Source organism: Musca domestica, unplaced genomic scaffold, assembly GCF_030504385.1.
Source record: "Musca domestica strain aabys unplaced genomic scaffold, Musca_domestica.polishedcontigs.V.1.1 9, whole genome shotgun sequence".
NCBI lineage: Eukaryota > Metazoa > Arthropoda > Insecta > Diptera > Muscidae > Musca > Musca domestica.
This window is the reverse complement of record NW_026712435.1, coordinates 19,756,647-19,769,048: the sequence shown is the minus strand read 5'-3', so window position 1 is coordinate 19,769,048 and position 12,402 is coordinate 19,756,647. Positions and strand designations below refer to the sequence as shown.

At 36.0% G+C, this 12,402-nt stretch overlaps 1 protein-coding gene across 1 annotated transcript; it reads left to right on the top strand.

The window, feature by feature from the left end:
- Nucleotides 1-208: 208 nt before the first annotated feature.
- Nucleotides 209-12,175, top strand: LOC131806878 (uncharacterized). The gene is made up of 3 exons (XM_059131710.1): nt 209-483; nt 10,549-10,709; nt 10,773-12,175. The coding sequence occupies exons 1-3, from the start codon at nt 327-329 to the stop codon at nt 11,919-11,921; spliced, it is 1,467 nt and encodes a 488-aa protein (XP_058987693.1). The 5' UTR covers nt 209-326; the 3' UTR covers nt 11,922-12,175.
- Nucleotides 12,176-12,402: the final 227 nt, after the last annotated feature.

The window sequence follows — 12,402 nt, the reverse complement described above, 5'->3', positions numbered from 1 at the left end:
CTCACTCGGCTATTTTAAGATATCCGTATGAATATGTATGGACGAGTATGTGTGTGTTTTTGTTTATGATGGATGCATTAATAATTTTACCATGTGATAAGAATCCATGTACATATCTACATTTATTTATTGGACGATAACAAACCGAAATGACTGACACATTCGAACAATGAAATAATTGCTTGTCAACGCAACAACAATACCTCGAATTTAATCAGTTATAATTCAAGCGTTGTTGCGACACGGTGTAGCGAGTCGATACTCTTCGTAACGAGAAATACTATGCAATAAAAATAAGAGAAGCGAAACAAAAAAAAAAAAAACATATGATGTGGACTACTTCATCGAAAAAAGACGAAATTCCCAACTACCCACCACAGTCTGCTGTACCAACATTTCCTGCACTGACACGGGCTGAAGAACCGGAAGGATGGTGCAGAAGAAATCACAAGAATAAACCGCAATCGAACTCGTCTGGAGCAGGTGCGTGTAAAAACAACAGCATACAAATGCTGGCTGAGGAAAAATCGAAAATTTGAGATTGACGAGACTCTTTAGTTAACAAGATAGTAGCAGCGTTAAAAAAATATGTCGGTCCCATTTCGTCGACAGCTGTAAAACTCTCAGTCTATGAAAGTTTTGGACTATTTCGGACTATATACATTAATTTCGGATGTTTGTGGTTTGTGGTGATTTTTACCTTGACTTCATGAGAGTATGAAATATATAAGAGTTTTTTTTGCATATATTTACCAGAAGGAGTGGTCCGATATTGGCCATCTTCGAATTCGATCTCAGATTAATCGATCTGTGATGGGTAAAATGTGAAAAAAATCATACAGGCGAAGCGACAGATGAACACGGATTGTTCGACTCCGAATATCGTCTAAAGATACATGGGCTCGAAACCCCTTATTTTAATCGGAACTTTAATATAACGCAACTAATTTGGGTTAATTTGCAAAAAAAAAGGATTATTAAGTATTTCAAAGTGTCATTCGGTTTACCGATGTATAAACAGCCTTTGCATACGGTTCCATCTTATTTTGCTTTTATTGCAATGTATAAATTATGGGCTAAATCAGTCATGGTCAACAACTTATATTTGCAGATTATAAATTGTGCAAGTGTGGGTGGCAAAAAACCCGAAAGACCTCCATTTGAATTACACTCAAAAATTAAAGCTGGTCAGACTTAAACGAATTTTATTAAAATAATGCTATATCAGAAATAACATTTAACAAGTAAAAACCAGTAAGGAAAGCTCAAAAGTCCAGCAGGGCCGACTATTTGATACCCTACACCACTAAGCATATTAGAGCTCTCGTAAAAGAAAGGTTTATGTTGGGCATTTCTCTATGAGATATCTGGTACAAAAAATGATTATGGTTGAGGGCATATTCCGAAAGTTGGAGATTTAAACACCAAATCGGGAAAAACATATACATGGAGATAGAGCTATATCTGAACCGATTTTCACCAAGTTTAATTGAACTGAATTCACTCGGAAGTGCAACTTTTCACTCATTTTGGGGTGAAATTAGCTATTTGGTGCACAAGAAACCTAAAATCGGAAGTTATATCCAAATCTGATGCGAGCTTGATAAAATTTGAATCATGTATTGCTAGGCTGAATTTAATATCTGGTACCAAATATCATTTTTATGGGGTATATATTACGAATGTAAGGGACTTAAACACCAAAATCGGATGAAACATATTGTTACGTTCTTGGATTTTACTTAATCCCGTGTAGACGTTGTTTTATTTCCCAATACAGCTCGTACCAAATAAAACGCGGGTTCTTTCGGATTACGATTATTACAATGATTTTATTCACACAACTTTACTTTGCACTTTACTTTACTCGACGGTTTCAATTCGCGATCTGATTCACAACTAACTAACTGCCTTTCCATTTCCCCTATTTATATGAGCCTCGCCTGTCGCTACAGAAGTTTCTAGACGATCTGGTAACGCCTAGATTACGAACAATCTACCAATGCAACAAACACATACAAACTTACATTGAGTGAACAATAACAACAACACATACAAACTTACATTGAACAATAACAACAACACATATACAGGCGAGGGGGTAACAAAGAAAGAGGAATTAAGCGATCATCAATGATGACGTTTAACAAGAATTGTACGTCAGCAACAAAATAGACAATGAAAGAGGAAATGGAAGGATGTAGAAAAATCTATACAGTAGATGTTGTTGTGAAGTTATTCAAATAAACTGCGTAGTAGAAATTTACGTTACAATTCAAATTCTTAAATTAACGGAATTCATCTAAATTAACTTAAATCTAAAGTTATATTCGTAACAATATATATGGGAGCTATAGCTATATCTGAAGCTATTTTCACTAAATTTTAAGCATTAACTTCTTGAATGAATTCGCTTGGCAGTGCAACATTTCACTCACTTTGGGCTGAAATTAGCCATTTGGTGCACAAGAAACCTTAAATCTGATGAAGATATATATGGGAGCTATATCCAAATCTGAACCGAACTTGATAAAATTCGATCTATGAATTTCTAGACTGTAACTGATATCTGGTGCTAAATATCAGTCTTGTGGAGTGCATATAACGAATGTAAGGGACTTAAACACCAAAATCGGATGAAACATATATATGGGAGCTATGGCTATATCTGAACCGATTTTCACCAAATTTGAAGCACATGCTTGTAGGCTGAATTCGGTCGGATGTAGAAAAATTCACACCATTTGGACTGATATTAACTATTTGGTGCACAAGAAACCTTAAATCGGATGAAGATATATATGGGAGCTATATCTAAATTTGGACCGATTTTCACCAATTTCAATAGGGTTCGTCCTTGAGTCAAACAAATGTTATTTAGAAAATTTCAACTCAATCGAAAAATAAATGCGACCTTCATTTTGTTTACAAAAATACATGGACATGCTGATCACCAAAAGGAACTATGGGTCTATCTCGTTTCCTTCTCCATGTTACAAGCAAATGCACAAAGGCATAATACCCTTACCACTATGTGGGGTAGGGTATAAAAAACATTAAGTTCGACCTGGCCGAACTTTTAATACTCTCCACCATTGGGTAAAACAAAAAAAAAACATTTTTATATAAAAGTATCTGAATTCAAATGTGTTGCACTTTAAACTCCAAATACCAGTAGGACCGTTTGGATAATGCTGTTAAACTTTCAAAAAAAAAAAAAACAAAAAAGTGGCTAAGGCCCTTATATAGGCGCCATACCAAAATAGGAGCCTCTATAGACAAGGATTGTCATGTACCAAATCTTCTTAAATACCAAACAATTTTGTGGCTAAATATGACCCGGCTTATCAAAATACAGAATATCGGGGGGTATCATTATGCCTGTGCTATAGGAAAACGTGGACCTAAATGTTCAATGTTCTGCCACCGAAGCTAGAACCTATTATGACCTACAAATACGAATTTTTAGACCAATCCGAGGAAAAAAGTGGCAAAAATCATCAAAATACCGAATATCAGGAATTTCCGTTATATGGGGGCTATACAAAAACGTGGACCTAAATATTCAATGTTTCGCCACCGTAGCTACAACCCATTATGACCAATACCAATTTTAAGACAAATCCGTGGAAAAATGTGGGACAATCGGTATATGGACCGATGTATATCATTTTCAATACCAACAATCCTAGACACATTACAAATTGTTTTGCCGAATTTTGAAGCTCTGCGTCAAAATAACAACAGACAGACAGACTTAAATTGTACGCCTATCAAGTATATACAGGGTGAGATAAAAACTTTTAATACCCTCCACCTTAGTGTAATGGAAACACTAGAATTCATTATGACCAACAAATTCCAATTTTTAGACAAATCCGTGATAAAATGTGACAAAAACCCATCAAAATACCGAATATCGGAATATACCGTTATATGGAGGTATAGCCTCCGTGGCGTGGATCTATACATAAAATGTTTCGGCGCACGAACTAGGACCCATTATGACCTACAAATACCAATTTTCAGACAAATCCGTGAAAACATGTGGTAAAAATCGTCAAAATACTGAAAATCGGGAGGTACCGTTATATGGGAGCTATACCAAAACGTGAACCTATACATGCAAAGTTTCGCCACCGGAGCTAGAACCCATTATGACCTACAAATACCAATTTTCAGACAAATCCATGAAATAATGTGGCAAAAATCATCAAAATGTTCAATGTTTTGCCGCACGAACTAGTACCCATTATGACCTACAAATACCAATTTTCAGACAAATCCTTGAAAAAGTGTGGCAAAAATCATCAAAATACCGAATATCGGGATGTACCGTTATATTTTCAATACCAACCATCCTAGACACAGTACAAATTATTCTGCTAAATTTTGACGCTCTACGTCAAATAATGTGGGCTGTATCGTGATTTCAACAGACAGACAGACGGACATCGTTATATAGTCTTAGAATTTTATGCTGATTATGAATATATATACATTATGGTGTCTACGACGAATATTTAGCAATATTACAAACGGAATGACAAAGTTAATATACCGTCATTTCCAAGGTGGAGGGTATAAAAACTGCAACAAAGTCAAACGCCATAATTTTTACATTTTTTTTTTTTTTAATTTTATTGAATGAAAACAAAAAATGTCGGAAATAGCATCAAATTTTAGAATAAGTTTAGATTTGTTCGAATTGGTCACCTTTGGCACGAATTACAGTCTTCAAACGGCCAATGAAACCATCACACGCTGCCCGAATGTTGCTCTGCAGTATTTTAGTCCATTCCAGGCGAAGCGCTTGCTTGAGGTGATCGACACTGTGGTATTTATTAGTGCCAACCTTGCTTTCCAAAATACTTCAGACACAATAGTCCAACGGATTGGTATCCGGAGATTTTGGTGGCGAGGGACCTCATTTCGTAACCATTCTTGGGTAACGCGTGCTGAGGGCGATGGTGCTGAGTCCTGATGGAATGTCCAAGGTCTGCGGCCAAAATGTTTGCGGGCCCAAGGCTTTAATACACCCTTCAGAATATTTTCGTGATAATATTCGGCATTTATTCTGATGCCACGGTCGATTAATACGAGCGGAGAGCGACCATCGGTTGTTATGGCGGCCCATACCATCACTATGGCCGGTGCTTGAGTTCAGCTGACCTCTTTGGCAAGTAAACACGATCATTTTGTTTGTTTACAAACTTCTGGACAACGAATGTTTTCTCATCGGAGAAAACCAAATTCGGCAGTTCACCACTTTCGGCCAAGGGAAGCAACTCTTTAGCTCTTTTGAGTCTATTTTCTTTCTCTTGCGGTGTAAGTTCTTGCACTTTTTGGAATTTCAATGGCTTTACCCCGAGCTCATTTTTAAATATTTGCCGAATGGAATATTGCGATATGTTCAGCTCACAAGCCTTTTTTGTTCTTTTCGAACCTTCTTTACTTTTGGAACCATTTCTGCTGTTGTTGCTGTTTTCTTCCGTCCATTTCCTTGACAAAATTTTGAATATCCACGAAGTTCATAAAAAGCGAAACCAACATCCAATTCCATTCCAAATATGGTACATCTCAATATTTCCATCAACACAAGATCTGTTATAAAGAAGGTATAGATCGGACCATTTCTTTTGCTTCCTGCCCCACATAGGGTTCAAAATTTTGAAAACCATAACGCTGAAAAAAACAAATATGAATCCAACCCTCTTCAAATTTCACACATACAAACATTCCTGCTAACACAAGATCTGTTGTGAAGATGCTATATATCTGCGAACCCCTTTTGGTTCCTCACACGCAAAGGGACAAAATGTTCAATATTTTTTGTCTGTCATAAATTGTGAAACAACTCAGCGATTCTTTACAACTTGCTATATCTAAATAAATGTCTCTCATCCAGAATCCTGAGATTAATATGGAAATCATGATTTCCCATAAATTGGGTATAAATGTTCGATTTTATTATATATATGCCATATTTATTTAGGTCAGATACGAAATGGACAATATTGACCCATTCTTTCAAAACCCACTCCATTGAGGGTCAAGAGTTTGAAAATTCATAACAGAAGACAAAATATTTTAAAATAATCAAACATTGGCTGAGGGTAGACATCTGCCGGCAAAACCGACCGATACTTTTTTATTTGTTTCTTAAATATATTATAAACATAAATTATCAAAACTTTATAATCAACTGATATCTTTCATGGGATTGTTTTTGTTAAAACAATCCATTTGGCTGAATCGAACATATATAAGTTAACACACAATAAGTTGTTAATCCAATAAAGTATAGTTTCTTTTATTAATAATTATTCCAAAGCAATCAATTCTCATGAATCTGCATTGCAGACGTTTGTCTGCTCCAAATATTTTCCCAACATCAAATTCCGATTAATTTTAATGAACCCAAAAAATGCATTTCCGGTAGTTGACTTCGTCAACCCATGCAATGCTTTACGCGTGTAGACGAAATTAATAAGAATTGTTTTTGATAACAGCAACTAAATTTTAAACAACAGAGTGGCATGATTTTAAATTTAAATTTTAAAATTTAATTCTTACTCGAATATTGTAATGTAGTTTTTAAGACACTCTTTGATCAGCAGCCAACCAATAAAGTTGATTTTAATAAATAGAAAAATCGTGGTTTTAATAATAAAAGCGGCAGTAAGTTCAATTTCGATAATTGCAACTTACAGGATCAAAAGTAGTCCGCGATCCTTTTTGATAAAGTGACGCGTAATAAAAGACAGCGGTATGTGCAATTTCGATAATTGCAACTTACAGGATAACATTAAATCGCGAGCCCTTTTTGACAAAGTGTCGCGTAAGGATCACGTTGATCCAAATTTTTTTTGATACCTTATCACGTAAGGATCTAACTTATACATTTTGTAAGGATCGAATACAGAAAAACAAACAAAGAACGCAATATATATACCAACTCAGATTAGATTAAATCTGCTATTGCTTTCCCATTTTGTAGCAAACAATCAATTGTAAACTCTTTCTAATCAAAAAATGAGCAAATCATAAATATTAATAATTTTAACATTTAAATAGAGACATATAAACAATTAGCGGAAATTTGAGTCAAATTAATCCGGCCCATGATATGAAATTATTTGTTTCTCTTAAAAGCCCTAAACATCATGTTTTCCGCTTATTTTTAATGGGAATTGAGAGGTTGAGTTTGAGCGTTAATTTGAAAACAGTTTTAAGAATGGTTCACTTAAGGCCCCGTATAACTTTACCGCTGTTTTGGTATTTACAGGCTTTAAGACTTTATTCTACACCAAATGGCTAAAATCAACCCTAATTGACTGAATCTTGGAAATTCCAACTGAATTCCCTGGAAACAAGAACTTAAAATTTGGTGAAAATAGGTTCAGATATATAACTTTATCGCTGTTTTGGTATTAACAGGCTTTCAGATGAAAAGTTCAAAGGCATTCTGTATTTATCATAAAGTTTGCAAAATATTCTTTGATTTTTAATTATTTAAACCTTAATTTTTTTTTTTGCATTTGTTATTTTGGCGCTGGAATCTTTTTATATTTTTCGAAAAATTTAATTTTATTACCAACTCATTGTCATAACGGGGACATTTTGTATAAAAAAGTAGTTATTTTCCGACCACCATAAGTCGATAAGAAATAAGGCTGGGTTTTTTGGAAATTCGAACTAGAGTTGTACTAAAAATACTGAAAAACACTTAATTTCATACTTTTTGGTATATCGTGAACGGATACAATTAAAATCTTGATATTTGGTAAAGCTGTCAGTTCGGTCAGGCCGAACTTTGAATACCCTTCACCATTCGGAACGAATTTGGCAATTTTCAAAAAAATAAAAATAAACTCAGTGAAACAAGACTGTTGCTTTTCTTAATAAAAAAAATTTCCCTGAAGATGACTGTCGAAGACAGTCGAAATATCGGAAATCAAAATTATAAAAACAAAACACTTATGTTTTTCCTTGACCTTTGACCATAAGCCCAAAATAAAGTTATTAGGAATTATTAAGAAAAAATAAAATCCGTTAAAAATTCTGTAAAAATCTTAAAAGTACCGAATGTAGCCATTATATTGGGGTCTATATATATATATACCAAAACGTAGACCTGCACAGACAATTTTCTGTCATAGGCTGTAGTATATATTACGAAATGCCAAATTTGAAACAATTCCGGTGAACAATGTCTCTAAAATCATCAAAATACCGAATATCGGGAGGTGGCGTTTATGGGGGCTATACCAAAATGTGGACCTACATGGCCCATTTTCAATACCAAAAAGCAGCAGAGATAATATACATTTAAGTAAAATTTTATCAACCTACTTTAATTCGTTCGGAGGCTAAAGTGATTTTCACAGACATACAGTCGGACGGACATTACTCAATCGACATAGAATTTTATGCTGATCAAGAACATATATATACTTTGTGAGGTCTAAAATGTATATTTCGAGGTGTTACAAACGGAATGACAAACATAATTTGCCCTTCATACTTTGGTGGAGGGTATAAAAATTAAGTTTGGGAAGTAGTCTTGATATAACGGTACACCACATAGCGGTAAGGGTATTATGTGTTTGTGCATTTCTTTGTAACATGGATAAAGAAGCTAGATAGACCCAAAGTTCATTTTGATTCTTCATAGAGTCACTTTCTGATTTATGCATGTCAGTCCCCCCTCCGTCCGTCTGTCCATGTACTTTTGTAAAAAAATTCAGGTCGCATTTATTATCCAATTAAGATGAAATTTTCCAAACAATATTTGTTTGGCCCAAGGACGAACCCTAATAAAATTTTTGAGAATCGATTCAAATTTAGAAATAGCTCCTATATATATCTTCAACCGATTTCGGGTTAATTGTGCACCAAATGGCCAATATCAGTCCAAATGACCTAAATTTTGTCACATCCGACCAAATTTAGTTTAGAGGCAAGTACATCGAATTTGCTGAAAATCGTTTCAGATATAGCTATAGCTCCCATATACAGGGTGAGATAAAAAACTACAACAAAGTCAAACACCATAATTTTTAATTTTTTTTTTTAATTTTATTGAATTAAAACAAAAAATGTCGGAAATAGCATCAAATTTTAGAATAAGTTTAGATTTGTTCGAATTGGTCACCTTTGGCACCAATTATGGCCTTCAAACGGCCAATGAAACTGTCACACGCTGCCCGAATGTTGCTCTGCGGTATTTTGGCCCATTCCCGGCGAAGCGCTTGCTTGAGATGATCGACACTTTGGTATTTTTTAGTGCCAACCTTGCTTTCCAAAATACTCCAGACACAATAGTCCAACGGATTGGTATGCGGAGATTTTGGTGGCCGTTGTGCGCTGGAAATAAAGCGAGGATCCTCACTTTGTAAACATTCTTGGGTGGCGCGTGCTGAGTGTGCTGGTGTTGAGTCCTGTTGGAATGTCTAAGGTTTGCGGCCAAAATGTCTGTGTGCCCAAGGCTTTAATACACCCGCCAGAATATTTACGCGATAGTTTTCGTTATTCATTTTGATTCCACGGTCGATTAATACTAGCGAAGTGCGACCATCGGCTGTTATGACGGCCCACACCATCACCATGGGCGGCGTTTGTATTCTGGTGGCCAACCGGAGGTGCACATTTTCAGCTGAGCTCAGTGGCACGTAAACACGATCATTTTGCTTGTTTACAAACTGCTGGACGACAAATATTTTCTCATCGGAGAAAACCGAATTCGGAGTTCACCACTTTCGGCCAAGCGAAGCAACTCTTTAACCCTTTTGAGTCTATTTTCTTTCTGTTGCAGTGTAAGTTCTTGTACTTATTGGAATTTCAATGGCTTTACCCCGAACTCATTTTTCAATATTTGTCGAATGGAATATTGCGATATGTTCAGCTCACGAGCCATTCTTCGGCCACTGCGAGGTGGGTTTCAATCAAGTCGCTTCTTTACTTTTCAAACCATTTCTTCTGATGTTGCTGTTTTCTTCCGTCCACTTCCTTGACGTCGGGCTAAGCTACCAGCATCACGGTACGAGACACTAAAGATCTATTCACATTTAAATGCTGGAGTGCTCTACCGATAGCCACTTGTGGGTTTCCAGCCAAATATAAAGAAATCACACTATCACCCTTGAATTCCATCACGAATAACTTTTTTTCTGGAAAATTCTCACCAAAATGCTTTTGTTCGCTTGTAAGCAATATAATGAGCTGTCACTGGAATAATTTTAATAGTTGTCGGACGAGTGGCTAAGAAATGACAGCAGTCTGTAGTTGTTTGCAGTTTTTTCATCTCACCCTGTATATAAGAAATGTATTTTCAAGGTTCAATGACCAATGCTTGTGTTGTAGAAGTTAAGCTAAGCATTTACTCCTTAGGAATAGACTGACCCAAACACTCCCAAAAGTGAAACTCACATCATTTGTTAATAATATCGGCAATGTGTTTTTTGTTCGATATTCTTATAGTAGGTTTACACACTAATATTTATCCGCGTTACACCTTAATAATAATTTTTTTGTCTTTTGTTCTAGCGGCTTTAATATTCACCTCTGGTGGTATGTTCTTGGGTGATCCAGGCCCAAGAGCTTACTTTACCAACAAACACTTGCCAATGAGTTGGTTCATTGGAGCAATAGTTGGTGTTATTTTGGGCGCCATTATTTGTAACCGAATACCAAAGAAACTAATAACGGTAAGTTTCGCAGTTCCAATACATTTTTGTCGCATTTATTCAAACAAATTTTGATTTTTCCAGTGTTTCGCTTCATTGTTGGTAACCGTCTCGGGCATACTGTTGGTGGCAGATCCACGCTCATTGAATGCCCTGTTGGCAGCACGTTACATCAATGGCTGTGCCTTGGGTCTGGTATTTCCCCTGACATTTGTTCTGGTGGGCGAACAATGTGTGAAAAGTTTGCGTGGCATGAATGCCGCCGCCGTCGGTTCGATGTGCCTTCAGTTGGGTGTATTTCTGCAGATCATCTATTCGTATATTTGGCCACAGGATGCCTCATTCGATGGCGCCCAAATGATGGGTATTCTTTCGATTTTCTGGGGATTCTTAAGTTTTTTCATGGCCTTTTTCCTTCAATTGGAATCGCCGATTTTCTATTTAGCACGTGGTCAGGAAGAGATGGCAATCGACATATTAAGACGGCTACAGCGACCATTTACAGTCACCCACGAGACCTATGAACAGCTAATGGAACACAAACATTATTTGGCCGAAAGTAGGGAAAAGACACTGTTGCAAAGCGCCATTATCGGATTTCCTGCACTTCTGAAGTTATCATTTTATCGTGTATTTTCGGCTGCTAGTTCTTGCTTCTATACCTACTTTGCATTTTCCTATGCCGTATCGATTGCCTTTAAATACGACGCCACATGGGCCTATAATGTATATGGTTTCTTGGCATGGATCGGAACCATGATCGTTACCTTTACAATCGACTCAAAGGGTCGTAAAACTCCAATGATTTTTGGATTCTTTTGTTGTTCCTGCCTATGCTTCAGCCTTGCTGGTGTCCTTAATGACGAATTTAGTGTAAGAGACAGCGGCACAATGACAGTTGTGATGTTCCTAATGATGGCGTATCAATTATTTGCCGGCATTTCGACAGCATCATCTTCGGTTTATCTAACGGAGGCATTTCCATTGGCCGTAAAACCCTATTATGTGGCCATTACCTTCATTGCGGAGATGTCTATTCACATCTTAGTCATAGCCGTACATTCTGAGCCTTGGAGTTACAATGTTTACGATTTGCCGCCATACTTCTACACTTTGGGTGGGCTGTCAGTGGTGTTTTTTGTCGTGGCCATAGCCGCATTGCCGGAAACAAAGAAAAACACCTTGCGTGAATGTTTGGCAAAGTTTCGAAAACTTGTCAATTGTCAATATTAACTTATCCCCAAATACTGCATTTTTAATTAATCTCTTAAGTGTAAATACATAAATACGTATAAATAAATATATAGCAGCATTTTTTGGCATTATAAAGATTAATGTATATAAGGGGTCTCTTACCTGTTAATCCTTTATTATTTAACCGCATTACGCTCGAGGAAATTTTTTAATTTTTATATTTATTTGAACATGAATGTTTCGCAATTTCAATGAAAATAAATTACTAATCAAAGTTATATAAATCAGAAAAATATTTGTACATTAATAATCGCAACAATAATATTCTTATAATATTTCCATATTTTTTAAAAGCAATAAATACCAGTAAAAAATGTCCAAAAGTCGGGCGGGGCCGACTTTATGATACACTACACCTCTCTGCATATTTAGTAGAGCTTCATATAACAAATAAAAAACAAGTTAGAAAACAGTAAATCGAACTTTGAATACCCTCCACCATTTGGAACGAATTTGAAAA